This window comes from Carcharodon carcharias, chromosome 7, assembly GCF_017639515.1.
Source record: "Carcharodon carcharias isolate sCarCar2 chromosome 7, sCarCar2.pri, whole genome shotgun sequence".
NCBI classification, from domain to species: Eukaryota; Metazoa; Chordata; class Chondrichthyes; order Lamniformes; family Lamnidae; genus Carcharodon; species Carcharodon carcharias.
In genome coordinates, this window is record NC_054473.1 from 80,354,163 (window position 1) to 80,368,819 (window position 14,657).

A 14,657-nucleotide genomic window follows, 5' to 3' on the forward strand; every position below is an offset into this window, starting at 1 on the left:
GCCAACCAATCAGCACTCTCTTCTCATACTGTATAAATTGCTGTTCCCTTTACATTTGGCATTCTTACAAAGTGTCATGCTGAGTGCAAGAACAAAAGCTTCAACATGTCTCTTTTTTCAGGAATTTCTAGTAAGTCATCCAGAGGTGCAAATTTCACCTTTTTCATAGTGATCATTACGATCATGTTTTTATGCAGTGAGCTGTTATTATCTGGAATTCACTTCCACTGGAAGGGTTGTGGAAGCAAATTCAGTAGAAACTTTCAAAAGAAAATTGAATAAATACTTTGCAGAACAGGAGAAAGATCAGGGAAGATCACTGTCCAAACCAGAGTTTTGGAAGTTTCGCTGATTAATTACATTTTCTTATAGAACTTGTCATGCCAACACCAACTTTCTCTTTTCATTCATTTTGTGGCAATTAGACCAGATTCACAAGAACAATCAACAGTGTTTTCAAATTGATTGTTTAAAATTGTTTCTCGCTGACTGAGTTTGCTGAAAAGCTGGTCACAGTAAATTAATGCTGATGATGATTGTAATAATCCACAGGCGATATCACAATTGCATCACTGCAATACAAATATGGATAAATTTCAACATTTGAAATGTCATTGGTCAAAGTCAGACATGCCATTGGAAGAAAGGGTGTTTGACATTAAAACATCTTTGTGGATGGGAGAGGAGGAAAGTGTCTATGATTCTATAAGACTACTGGACTGGCTGGGCTCTGATTCTGCAATATCACTCGGGAGGGGCCTATGAGTTTAAAAAATCACTGAGGGGAATATCTGTGACTCGAGAGGATTACAGGATGTGTGTGTTGCTCTAGCACATTGATGCAGGTTGTCTATGGCTCCAGCAGATTGCTAGAGATGCGGTGGAGTAACTGGCACTAACAGCAAATTGTTGGAGACTGTTGCAAAATCCAGGCAATAACCATTTGAAAGGACCACTGAATCTGAGTTGTGATAAAAGTGGTTGTTTACAGGATATCACACTTAAACTGACATACAACATTATAAGACGAGTTGCTGCATTTCTAAAGTGAACTAAAAGGATTATAATTACCTTGTAGACATATAGCTCATGGACATCATCTGAAAGTGTTGTACCATCGTCTCGCATTAATGGTGTAAATGCAAAACCAAACAGTTTCTTTTCACCTTTGTCTTTTGCTAAATGAAAATTGGACATTGAAATTAGAACTGTGGGTAAGAAGCAATGGAACAACATTTTATATGATCAGTACTGTGGAAAAGACCAGCTGCACTTATCTACCCCAGTCTAGCCAGAACAGACACACTGGTGGCCCAGATCTTGCATTAGTAATAATGGTGAGATGAAGAATGTTCACAGTTATTATGGAATAAATCAGACAGTAACATCTGGCATTCCCACACATGCACATTTAAACACAGGAATCTGAAAGCTGCTGTTTGAGATACCCTGTTCCTCCACAGGGTGTGCACTAGCAGTCCAAAATTAGTGCAGCTTTGGAACTGAGTGCAAATCTGGGAGTTTGGTGAGTGAGGGAGTTCAGTGAAGAAAGGAAGGAGGTGTTTCTTTCCCTTTGCGCTTCCCACCTTTTTCAGCCTGTAAGAATTGGTTCTTACTCTACTGCAGAGAAAGGAGCTGGGATGAGTGTTCTAGCAAGCCACACAACGAGGGAAGTAGAGAGAGTTTTAAACAAAATAGTGGGGGTCAGGTATCAAATTTGGGAAGACGCATAGATGATGTAGAAGATGTGAGTAGAGAAAAGAGAAGAAAGAAAGGTATTAATGTAGGAAATGATAAACAGACCATGACAGGAAGAGACAGAAAGCACAGGGAGTACAAAGCTAAGTGTAAAGCAGATAAGGCTAGAGGTTACAAAAATAATAAAAGAACTAAACCAATGGCTCTGTATCTGAATCTACGTAGCATTTGAAACAAAACAGAGTGCAAATAGAAATAAGTAAGTACGAACTGATAGTCATTACAGAGACATGGCTGCAGGATGACATAGATTGGGACCTGAATATTGAAGGGTATGTGACATTTAGGAAGGACAGGAAGCCAGCAAAAGGCGGAGGGATGGCTCTGTTAATTAGTCATGGTATTAGTACATTAGAGAGGGATGAACTAAGTTCAGGAAACCAGGATGTAGAAATGGTTTGGGTTGAGATGAGAAATGATAAAGGCAACAAGTCACCTGTGGAAGTGGTGTACAGGCCTCCTAACAGTAACCATACAGTAGGACGGGGTATAAAGGAAGAAATATGAGAGGTTGTCAGAAAAGGACAGCCTTAATCATGGGGAATTTTAATCTGCATATAGACTGGGAAAATCAGATGGTCAAAGGTAGCCCAGCTGAGGAGTTCACAGAATGTTTTTGGGATAGTTTCTTAGAACAGCATGTTCTGACACCAACCAGAGAGTGGGCTATAATTGACCTGATATTGTGCAATGCAATAAGATCAATTAATGACCTCATAGTGATGGCATCCCTAGGTGGCCGTTATCATAATATGATTGAATTTTACATTTAGTTTGAGGGGCAGAAGAGTGGGTCCAAGACCAGTATTTTAAACTTAAATAAGGGCAATTATGAGGGCATGAAAGTAGAGCTGGCTAAAATGAACTGGCAAATTAGGTTAACAGATAGGTCATTAGAGATGAGGTGGCGGGCATTTAAGGGGATATTTCAGAATACACAGAATAGATATTCCAGTGAGAAAAAAAAATTCCAAGGGGAGGACCCACCATCTATGGTTAGCTAAAAAATTAAAGATAGTATCAAACTCAAAGAAAAAACATATAATTGTGCAAACATGGGTGGCAGGTCATAACATTGGACAGAATGTAAAAAACAGCAAAGAATGACCAAAAGATTGATAAGGAAGGAAAAATTACAGTATGAGAGAAAGCTACGTAGAAATATAAAGACAGATAGTAAGCGTTTCTATAGATATTTAAAGAAGAATAGTTAACAAAGTGAATGTTGGCACAATAGAAAGTTAGTCTGGAGAATTATTAATGGAAAATAAGGAGGTGGCAGATGAATTAATCCAATATTTTACATTGGTCTTCACTAGGCAAGATACACATATCATCCCAGAAATAGCTGTAAATCAGGGAATGGAAAGTAGGGAGGAACTTGGGAAAATTACAATCACCAGGGAAGTTGTACTGAGAAAATTGTTGGAGCCTGGGCTGACAAGTCCCCGGGTCCTGATGATTTCATCCTAAGGTCTTAAAAGAAGTGGCTAGTGAGATAGTTGATGTGTTGGTTTTAATTTTCCAAAATTCCCCAGGTTCAGGGGAGGTTCCATTAGATTGTAAAATAGCAAATGTAACTCCTTTATTCAAAAAGGGAGGGAGAAAGAAAGCAGGAAACTATAGGCCAGTTAGCTTAACATCTGTCATAGCAAAAATGTTAGAAGCTATTATTAAAGACATTATAGCAGGGCACATGGAAAAATTCAGGCTAATCAGGCAGAGTCAACATGGTTTTGTGGAAGTCCTTTGAAGAAGTAACATATGCTGTAGATAAAGGGGAACAGGTGGATTTACATTCCCAGAAGGCACTTGTCAAGTGCTACATCAAAGGTTATTGCAAAAAATAAAAGCTCATGGTGTAGGGGATGACCTATTGGCATGGATAGCTAACAGGAAACAGAGGATACAAATAAATGGATCATTTTCTGGTTGGAAATGGTCAGTGCTGGGGCCTCGACTTTCTACAATTTATATAAATGACTTGGATGAAGGAACTAAAGGTAAGGTTGCTAAACTTGCTGAAGACAAAAAGATAGGTGGGATAGTAAGATGTGAAGAGGACACAAGGAGACTACAAAGGGATTGAGATAAGTTAAGTGAGTGGACAAAGACCTGGCAATGGAGTATACTGTGCAAAAGTGTGAAATTACATATTTTGGCAGGAAAAATAAAAAAAGAAGCATATTATCTAAATAGTGAGAGATTGTATAGCTCTGAGCTGCAGAGGCATCTAGGTGCCCTAATGCATGAATCACAATGCTGGATGCAGGTACAGCAAGTAATTAGAAAGGCCAATAGAATGTTATCACTTATTGCGGGGGAACAGAATACACAAGTAGGGAGGTTATGCTTCATGGCATTGGTGAGACCACATCTAGAGTACTGTGTACAGTATTTGTTTCTTAATTTAAGGAAAGTTGTAAATGCATTGGAAGACGTTCAAAAAAGGTTTACCAGACTCATAATGGATTGGGCGGATTGTTTTATGAGGAAAGGTTGGACAAGCTAGGCATACATCTGCTGGAGTTTAGAAGAGTAAGAGGCCACTTGATTGAAACATCCTCTGGGGTATTAACAAGGTTGATGTGGAGAGGATGTTTCCTCTTGTGCAAGAATCTAGAACTAGGGGCCATTGTTTACAAATAAAGGGTCGCCCATTTAGGACAAAGATGAGGAGAATTTTTTTTCTCTCAGAGGGCTGTGAGTTTTTGGAACTCTTTTCCACAAAAGGCGGTGGAAGCAGAATCTTTAAGTAGTTTTAAGGCAAAGCTTCATAGACACTTGATAAGCAAGGGGGTGAAAGGTTATCGGGGCAGGCGGGATTGTAGAGTTGAGGTTGCAATTTGGTCAGCCATGATCTTAATGAATGGTGGAGCAGGCTTGAAGGCCAGCTCCTGCTCCTAATTTATGTGTTTGTATGTTCGTATGCCTTCGCCGATAGAATCGACTTTGAAAGACACGCAATGATGTGAACTTGGAGTACTTACCCATTAATTCCCCAAAAAAGATGACATAAAAAATTTGGACTGGTGTATTCAGAAGAGAGTGAATTTTTAATGACCTGACTGGTCACAATTACAGCCAAACAACTCCTCTGGTCCTGAAATATTAATTTTACAAGTATGCAGTGTTTATCTTCAGAAGTTAATTAGTGTTGGAGATTTTTTTAAAAATATTTTTTTCACATTTTCAGTCTGACTCATACCTCTCTTTCTTAACTCCATCTGATTTTCCTAATCTGGACATGATTTCATTCTAATTTATATTTCCTGGTTTAGACTCTGGGAGCTTAGTGAGGGTTTTCCAATCTGCTGGTTGAAGATCTTTGGTGTTTCTTGCTCTTTCATAGATGCCACAAATCCCCTGTAGAGGGCATCATGCTGTATTCGATGCAGATTAGAGTAAATCTCCCGAAAGGTTGCAAAAAACTTTGTGAGCAGCTGTCAGTAATGTGAATGGCAAGATCTGCTCTGTTGGTTCTGAGTACAAATTCCATGCAAGTTCCAAAATTCTCATAAGGGGCAACAAATGTACCTCAAATTATGGCAGCTTTTTATTATAGTGTCTATGATCAGATCTTCTATGCTAGGCAAGGGGATTATACATTATTATTCCGCAGTCAGAATACCCATTTTTGATTTAAAAATTATTTTTTCACATCTTCCTGCTCCTCCCTTTCTTGCACTGTTGAATCATACTGGGGTAGTTTTTTAAAATTCATTTTTATGCTGAATTTATATAAGACACTCGTTAGACTTCAGCTAGAGTGTTATGACACAGCAGCTGGTAAAAGCTGTTATTTAAAATCCCAGAGGGAAACTTTAAACAACTGTCATAACCTGTATTTTCAATAGATATGTTTGAGATGCAGCTCTAAATTCAAGAATCAGACCACCAGTTCTCAAGAGGTTTTTATATCAAACTAAAGGAGACCTTTATTAATTTACAACAAATTAAACATATACACATGGCTACAAATTACTACTATTGTAACTTTTAACAAATTCTCAAATTAATCTCCACTAAGGCAACAATAACCAATAGACTTAAACACACACCAGGCAAAACATTTTCACCTAACAAATTCAAAATGAGTTAAAAGCAAAATATTGTGGATGCTGGAAATCTGAAATAAAAACAAAAATTACTGGAAAAACTCAGCAGGTCTGACAGCATCTGTGGAGAGAAAGGCAGAGTTAACGTTTCAAGTCCGTATGGCTCTTCTTCAGAATTCAAAATTAGGTTCCTTTCAATTTGGTTTTCAAGTTGCAGGTTTATAGCTGCTTTGATGTTACATGCCCCTGCTTTGCACACACAAACTCCCCCCAGGTTATATCCAGCTTTCACTTTGAATGTAAATTCTCATTGTATCACCAGGCCCTTTGAGCTCCTTTTATAGTACCAATTTTATTAGTAACATAAACATTGCTTAGTGTCTCCTAGCTAGGTGCAAGATTTCACTCCCCTTCTTGAATGCTCTATTCGACAAAATGCAAATGTACTCTTTAACTCTCTGTTTACATCTCAAAACTACTATACATCAAAGCACCCAGACTAGATGGCTTTAACCCAATTAACACACACATAGGGCAGAATTTTGCCCTAGCTTGGTGGGCAGGCCCCGCCGCCATTTTAAGAGGGCGGGCCAATTAAGGCTCGCCTAGCCCGACGGAAAGCGCTATGTGCTTCCTGTGCGGGGGAGGGATTCCCCATCTGTAAAGATGCGCTCTTTCGAGCATGCATGCGAAAGAGCGCACTGCTCCCTGAGACTAACTGCTGTCTCAGGGAGATCAATGAAAGTTTTACAAACTTAAAAAATAGAAAAATAAAAAAATTATTAACATATCCCCCTCATGTGACAATGTAACACGACATGAGACATGTTAATAAATATCACATTAAATTTATAAAACATTTTTAAAGCGGACATAAAACCTCAACCCGCCAGTGGATGAGGTTTTATGTTTTTTCTATTGCCAGCTGGGGCTCCTGGCCTGCCTGCCAAACTTAAGGCTGGACGGGCAGGGCCTTTAACTATCTTAATCATCCTGTCAATGGCCTTAATTGGCCATTGACAGGTCGGCAGGCGGACAGCTGATTTCACTGTCTGCCCGCCTTCCTCAATATTTAAATGGACTGGGATGACGTCGGGGGTTCCTCCCAAAGTCATCCCGCGTCATTTTCCCGTCGGCGAGCGGGCCCCTCCCCCAAATCGCTGACGGGAAAATTCAGGCCATAGACTGCACCTCTATTTAAAAAAAAATCCAATAACTTTATATACATTAATAGCTTCATGACATGGAGTATTGTGTAGAGTTCTGGGCACCACATTATAGGAAGGATGCAAACACATTGGAGAGAGTGTAGAAGAGGTTTTCAAGAATGGTTCCAGCAATGAGAAACTTTAGTTACGAAAATAGATTGGAGAGGTTGGGACTGTTCTCCTTGGAGGGAAGAAGGCTAAGAGGAGATTTGATAGAGATGTTCAAAATCATGAGGGGACTAGACAGAGTAGATAAGGAGAAGCTGTTTCTTCTCGTAAAAGGACCAAGAATGAGAAGGCACAGATTTAAAGTGATTTACAAAAGAAGCAAATGTGATGTGAGAGAAAACATTTTCACACAACTAGTGGTTCGGGTCTGGAATGCACTGCCTCAAAGTGTGGTGAAGCAGGTGCAATTCAGGCATTCAGGAGGACATTAGATGATTATTTGAATAGAAACAAAGTGCAGGGGTATGGGGAAAAGGCAGGGCAATGGTGCTAGGTCATAAGGCTCATTTGGAGAGCCGGTACTGACATGATCGGCCGAATGGCATCCTTCTGTACCGTTAGAATTCTGTGATTCATGGGATGTGGGCATCACTAGCTAGGCCAGCATTTATTGCCTGTCCCTAATTGCCCTTGCTCAGAGGGCATTTAAGAATCAACCACATTATTATGGTGTAGAGTCACATGTAGGCAAGGCCAGATAAGAACGGCAGATTTCCTTCCCTAAAGGACATTAGTGAACCAGATGGGTTTTTATAACAATAGACAATGGTTGCATGGTCAACATTAGATTTTTAATTCCAGATTCTTTTATTGAATTCAAATTCCTCCATGGGCAGAATTTTGCCCTTGGCGTGCAGGCCTGCTGGGGGTGGAAATGCACAGAATGCAGCTCTGAAGTGAAATGAAGCTGTCCAGTTCACAGAAGCAACCAGCAGCAAGTTTGATCCAAAACTCCTCACTACTCGCATTGACAATGCCATTGACCCTTCTTATCCTGGCAGTGGTTGAGCTTTTGCTAATTGTGTCCTGCCTGCCTGCCCATTTTGCTAGTACGACAGCCAAAAAATTGTACGGGCTACGTAAACTTGGAGACAATTGGTATGTCAAAGGCCTTAACTGGCCTCTTAATTAATGGTGGGTGCACCTCCATCTCCATCACGCGCCCGCCTAGCAAAATATCACGAGTGCGCGCATTGTTGTTGGCACACTCGGCTGACATCATCGCGTATTATTTCACTCTCGAGCGGGTCGCATGCGTGCCTGCCCACCAAGCAAAAAATCCTGCCCCATGTATAGCAGTCCTTAGGTAAGTGAGGAAGAAGGGTGACCAGGAAGGGGGTGACCAGAATAGGAAGTATGTGTGACAGGTGTGGGGAGGGAGACAGAGGCACAATTGAAGTGGGCCAGGTGTTGCATTAGCATTGTTCAGGGGGTGGGGCAGGGAAGGATGAGCTAACAGTGGTGGTGAGGGTGAGCAGTGGCCAGCAGCAATCCATGTGTTTTCCATGTGGGATCAAGAGGAGAACTCCAGCTCCTTTTGGTCCCATGCTGCAGTAAGTATATTTTATAACCTTATCTTGGCCTAGTTTTCCTGAGTGCAACTGGTGCTAGAGGCAACCACCTCAGATCAAACCATTCTCACATTGGGGGTCTGAACTAGGACTTAGGTCCTTTATCTGCATATGTTAAGGGCTTAACGCCTGATTTTTTTTTGGCCTTTATCAATATAGTGAATAACGGACTGCCAGCTTGTAATGAAAAGCACCTCCAGCCGCTATATTGGAAGTTTAGGAAGCCCTTTGGTGCCCAAAAAACTGGTGCTGTAGGCAAATTTCCAGGCCTGGCTGATTTTTCTCTTCAGAAATCCACGGGTGCTGAAATTAGTTAAGTCAACCCAGGCCAGGGATGGAAATGGAGATATTTCTGACCTGTATGGCTCACTACCACACTGTACTTCCTGACTGAGCCAACTTGTTAAAATTAACACCACCTGAGACCCTTAATGGCTCAGGGAATTTTCTGTCAGGATTGCTCAACCAGACCATCAATTAACCCCTTTCTGAAGTATACATATCTGGGTGTTGAACGGCAGCAGGCTCAGATCTAGATGTGATGGCCCTATAGTCTAATAGCCTGGCTCAAACATGAATAATATAGCCACTTTGGAAAGATGCCAGCTGGTGACTGGTACACAGTTACTTGCATCCCAGTAAGGTAATCAATGCTTTCAGGAAAGGAAAGGAACAGGGCGGTGCAAATTGGTGAGTGAAAGGAAACATGAGTACCAGTTTAGTTATTGCGAGATTCTAGGCCATATTAGCGGCACCTCTTGTTTCATAAGAAAATGGTTTGCACTATGGTACTTAATGCTGTGATAAGCATTGCCAGGTGTGGCTCAGGAGTTCCACTCTGGCATGGCAGTCTCTGCTGTATTTACTGCAGAGGTAGACAGTGGGCTGAGAAGGTGCATGATTCAATGGCCTCTGTTTTCTCTGAGCCCTTTTTTCAGCCAGCCAAGCTTTTCATTTCTGCTTGCCTTTTCTAACTAGATCATAACAACAACTGCAGACACCCAGTGATCTGAGTTTATCACTGGTTTTTGCAAGTAAAGATAGAATTCTGTGCTACGTCCTATTAGGGACCATTAACATTTAAAGTGAAATTCGAACACCAGCAATTAACTGAAAGAACTACACCATAAAATTTCACATTTTTAAACAAATTGTATACAAGAATCAAACTAAGCAAGCACTGTTAACTTAATACTATAGTTTATAACCTTATGCTATAAACTCAGTTCTACTTTTTGCTTCCCCCAAAAATTCCCTTGTGCATAACAACAATCTTGAAGGTTCATTCACTTCTTTATGGACCAACCCACAAGGTATGACATGGCACTCCAGAATTCACTTTAATTTTCAGTGTTCCAGCCATTCTCCGAAGTAATATTTTATGGGATCCTTACATAAGCTTTTTGGCTAAGCAATCGTCTACTTTTATTTAATGCCTCATGTCTGTGGATGCCTCAGCTCCTTGTCCTGGTTGCCAGCAGATATCCAACTGCCTTCTCACAGCTTCCAAGCTAACTCTGCTGACTGCTTTCTGCCACAAGGCTCGATGAGGACCACTGTATATTTCTTCCTCTAGCTGCAAACTAAACAAATCTTCCAGTTGCTTTGTCCTTATGAAATCCAAACTGAGCTTGAGCCCCACCCACATTCCACTTGGTGAACAATATAGTTAGAATTTTTTCTGCTAAAAGTGCAGGCCTTACAGACAATAATCTCCCATTGGCTCTCAGAATCCAGTGAGACACAGTCTACATCAAAGCAAAACTGCAACTGCCTTCTGTGAGAAAAACCCAGATAACTTAAACAAAATAATATTCTCTGGGGAGAGAAACAGAGTTAACATTTCAAGTCCATGGACTCAAAACGTTAATTCTGTTTCTCTCTCCACAGATGCTGCAAGACCTGCTGAATTTTTCCAGCATTTTTATTTCAGATTCTGCAGTATTTTACTTTTATAAAAACATATTCTAACTCCACAGCCCATCTTTATGACAATACTTTGGAATGTCCTCAAGCAGAAATGTAAATTAATTATTTTACCTTCAACATAACTCTTTGATTCTATAATCCATATGAATAATTTATATTGATAATGGAGTATACAACACTTTCTCCATAATTTCTGACCCTATCGAGGAACTCCCTTGTTGACCATCTGCCCTCAACCGAGTTTCATCTGGGAACTACATACATAATTTAAATGTTTTATTTAAGCAAATGGAGGCTTAGCTTTATCACAAGCCAATGGATAGGTCATCCATTGTTCAAGCGTTCTCACTGTCAACTTTGATCTTATTGAAAACTTAAGTTGCATTTAAATCAAGTTGTGTACCAGTTTCTCAACCAGATGCCCCCATTTATCTACAGTTAAAACTTTAATTCCTGAAACTAAAAATTATGTTCTAGGAATTAATTATGAACTAGATATTTGCAACATTCGCCAGATCTTACCTGTGCTGGTAGAAACAGATTCTAGAACAGGGAAAAAGTGTGATCATGCTTTATCTCTTCTATGACCATTCTTTGCACGTCAACTTAGATGCTGATATGAGTTTTTCTCTGATTCAGGATTGAAATGAGCTACTTGGCATATTTTTGGGATTCAAGACCTGAACCTCCAGTCAATATTCCTGAGTTTCTTGCTACTCCAGAGACTTAAGCACATAATTCAAGCTGACACTCCATTATAGTACTGGAGGAGTTCTGCACTGTCTAAAGATTGTCTTTTGGATGACATTGTAAATAACATATCTTTTTATTTCTGTTAGACTGTGGATTAAAATTACAATGACTGAAGTTTGAAAGATATATCTACTGGAACAGTGTGAGAGATATATACAATTTGCTATCCTGCAATAGAGTGTGCCATGAAAGACAGGATAGTGCCAAGGAGGAGTCTACTCTAATGGGGAACTGCCTGGCAACAGCGTTTTAATTGGCTCCTGGCCAGGTGACCAGGGTTTGTGTGAGAACAGTGCAGCAGAATAGTTCCTAGCCTGAAAAGAAAAAGACCAAAAATCTCTTGCTCCTGTGTGTGTCAGGTTCCAGCAATTCTACAATAAAATCTAGCTGGCTTTTTCTCGTCATATCGCTATAACCTGCTTTCTCTCTGAAAAACCCTATCAAGAGGCAAAGGGGAAATACACTGTTAGAGACATTGAAAGACACATGCTCAACCAGTGAACTAAAGACTGAAAGTGCTGAAAGACCACCTCCTGTCATCAACAAAGACCTGAAAGGAATTTGGAAGATATCAACCCATTGAATCCTGTACTCCGGAATTAGTGCTATTGAACTGTTTTATCCCATCCTTAAAATCCATGTTTTTGTGTGTCTTATGTATCTTGTATACGTGTGTAAAGGGATTTAAGAAGGGGTAGAGTTTAGGTTGTATAATTAGAAATTAACAGTTCATACTTCTTTCTTTTGCCACTAGTTAAAGACAATTTGTTCAATAAACAGTTACTTACTTATTAGGTTTATAAACTCGTATTCTGTGAACTTGAACCATTAGGTGGGTTGATCAAACATTTTCACATTTGTTGTGACTCGGAGAGCAGTAGGGCTTGATATTGCAGCATACTATCCCCAGTGAGTCATGACAAAGTTTGGGGGCTTGGGACCGGGATATTTTGGGACAAAAGACAACAACCATTTGGGTGTAGATTTAGTAAGTAATAAAAGCTAAAAGGAAACACCAGGTTTATACTGTCAAAAATAAGATGGCACTTAAGCTAAAGCTTTCCTGCAAGTGGAAGAGATGTCCCTGACAATTTTCCAAGGGATCCCAAAAGCCAGGTTAATCGAATTGCACGTAAATTAAGAGTAGGATTGCCTGCCAAAGCTAGGAAGGCAGAAATAATCGAAGAAAAGGCACAGCATTTAAAGCTGGAAGGAATACCTGAGAGATCGAATTCTCCAAGGGGTGGTTCATTGGAATGGGCTCAAATTCAGTTGCAAATAAAAATATTGGAACTAGAGACAGCAGGAAAGGAAAGAGAAATTAAAATGCAAAAACTTGATCTCCGAAGGGAACAGGTAGAAAGGCAGGAAAGGGAACGAAAACTAGAAAATGAATTAGAAATAGTGAGGTTAGAAAAGGAGGAAAGAGAAAAAGAGAGAGACAGAGAACTCCAGCTTAGAATGCTAGCAGTTAAAAAAGAAACATCAGTAGATGAGGCCGGACTTGTTTCCAGATCAGAACCCAGTGGGAAGATGTTTAAATTTGTACCAGCTCTTCCAAGGTTTGAGGAGAGGGATGTTGAAGCATTCTTTCATTTGAGAAGATAGCTAAACAGGCCAAAGGAAAACTGGACATCGCCCATGAAGAGCAAATTGACAGGTAGAGCACAGGAAATTTATGTTTCGCTGTCAGAGGAAGTTTCTAGGGATTTTGATGTGGTGAAAAAGGCCATTTTGAGTGCATATGAGTTGGTTCCTGAAGCATACAGACAAAAGTCACCAGATAGAAAAATACCAGGAATTTGTTCTTGTAACTGCTCCGTCTCTTTAGCATCTCTCAGATTTTCATAATTATGGGCAAAGCTGTAATCTTCACTCGGGCCAAATCATTCCCCAGGAGTAAATCAACTCCATCCACAGGTAATTTCTCAACCACTCCTACAACCACCGATCCAGACAATAAATCACACTCCAATTGCACTTTGGACAATTGAACCGGGATATAATCTCCACTTAACCCGTTTACCAATACTTTAGTTTTCATTGAACTCTCTGGAGGGAAAGTAAGGTCCTTCTCGAAATTTAAGGAAACAGCCTGGGCAAACTTACATTGAATTTGAAAGGGTTAAGCAAAGTAGTTTTGCTGGGTGGATATGAATATTAGGAGTTGAAACTACCTATGAAGTTCTCAGAGAGACCATTCTCTCGCAAGAATTTAAAAACTCCCTACCTTCTGTAATAAGAACCCATGTTGAAAACCAAAGGGTGGCAACTACTAGACAGGCAGCAGTAATGGTTTACAGTAATGAGCTAATCTGTAAAACTAAACCTTTTTTCCATCACCCCCGTAAATTTGAAAGGATAGAAAGTGGGAGAGCGAAAGGAAGGCAAGTAGCCAGTTTAAAGAATGGATAGCTGGGAATACCTTGAGATCTCCTCCCCAGATCAGGAAGGAAGGTACTGAGAGTGGAGGTGAATCTTGATTGCAATAAACGTCCTTTAAGGATAAGGATAATTCAAAGGAAGCGTTTGGCAGGTCTTCATTAATTGAGGCTCAGAAAGCAGATTCCAGAGTTAAACAAGTTAGCAATGTAGCTCACATTGAGGCTGAGGCGGAAGGAGTTCCGGAGTGATATTATGTTAAAAACAGAGTTCTGATAAGGAAGTGGAGACACCCTCACAGACCTGTGGATGAGGAATGGATGTTCATCAGATAGTGGTGCCGATCAAATATCGTAAGGAGATATTGCGAGTAGTACATGAAATTCCTATGGCAGAACATGTAGGAATACAGAAAGCCCAAGCATCGATAAACAGGCCAAGACTTCATAAGGACATAGTGCAATGTGTCATACATGTCAGGTAGTAGGTAAACCTCAACGTGTAATCAAACCGGCACCTTTAATATCCATACCAATTTTTGAAGAACCATTTAGTTGGATATTTGTAGATTGTGTAGGACTATTACCCAAAATGGTAGGAGGACATCAGTATATCCTTACAATCATGGATATGACAACCCAATTTCCTGAAGCTATTCCTTTAAGATCAATTACAGCTAAGGTAGAGTGGAAAAGTTAAGTCAGCTTTTCACTTGTTATGGCCTACCAATTGAAATACAATCTGACCAAGGTTCTATCTTCATGTCTAAAATTTTCCAGGACATAATCAGCAGTTTGGGTATCAGACAACTAAAGTCTAGTGCCTATCATCCACAGACATAGGGAGCTTTAAAGAAATACTATCAGACTCTCAAAACCATGACCTATTGCCATGAATACCCAAAGGATTGGGGCAAAGGATTCAATTTCTTACTATTTTCTCCCAGAGATTCTCCAAATGAATCAACTGGATTTAGTCCATTTGAATTG

The 14,657-nt window shown here is 40.1% G+C and overlaps 1 protein-coding gene across 1 annotated transcript in view; it reads right to left on the reverse strand.

The window, feature by feature from the left end:
- The window catches only part of dock3 (dedicator of cytokinesis 3), a 1,401,685-nt gene that overhangs the window by 353,549 nt on the left and 1,033,479 nt on the right, over window positions 1–14,657 (reverse strand). Inside the window, 1 exon segment of the mRNA XM_041191502.1 lies at window positions 1,072–1,178. Within this exon segment, the coding sequence (XP_041047436.1) occupies window positions 1,072–1,178 (107 nt within the window).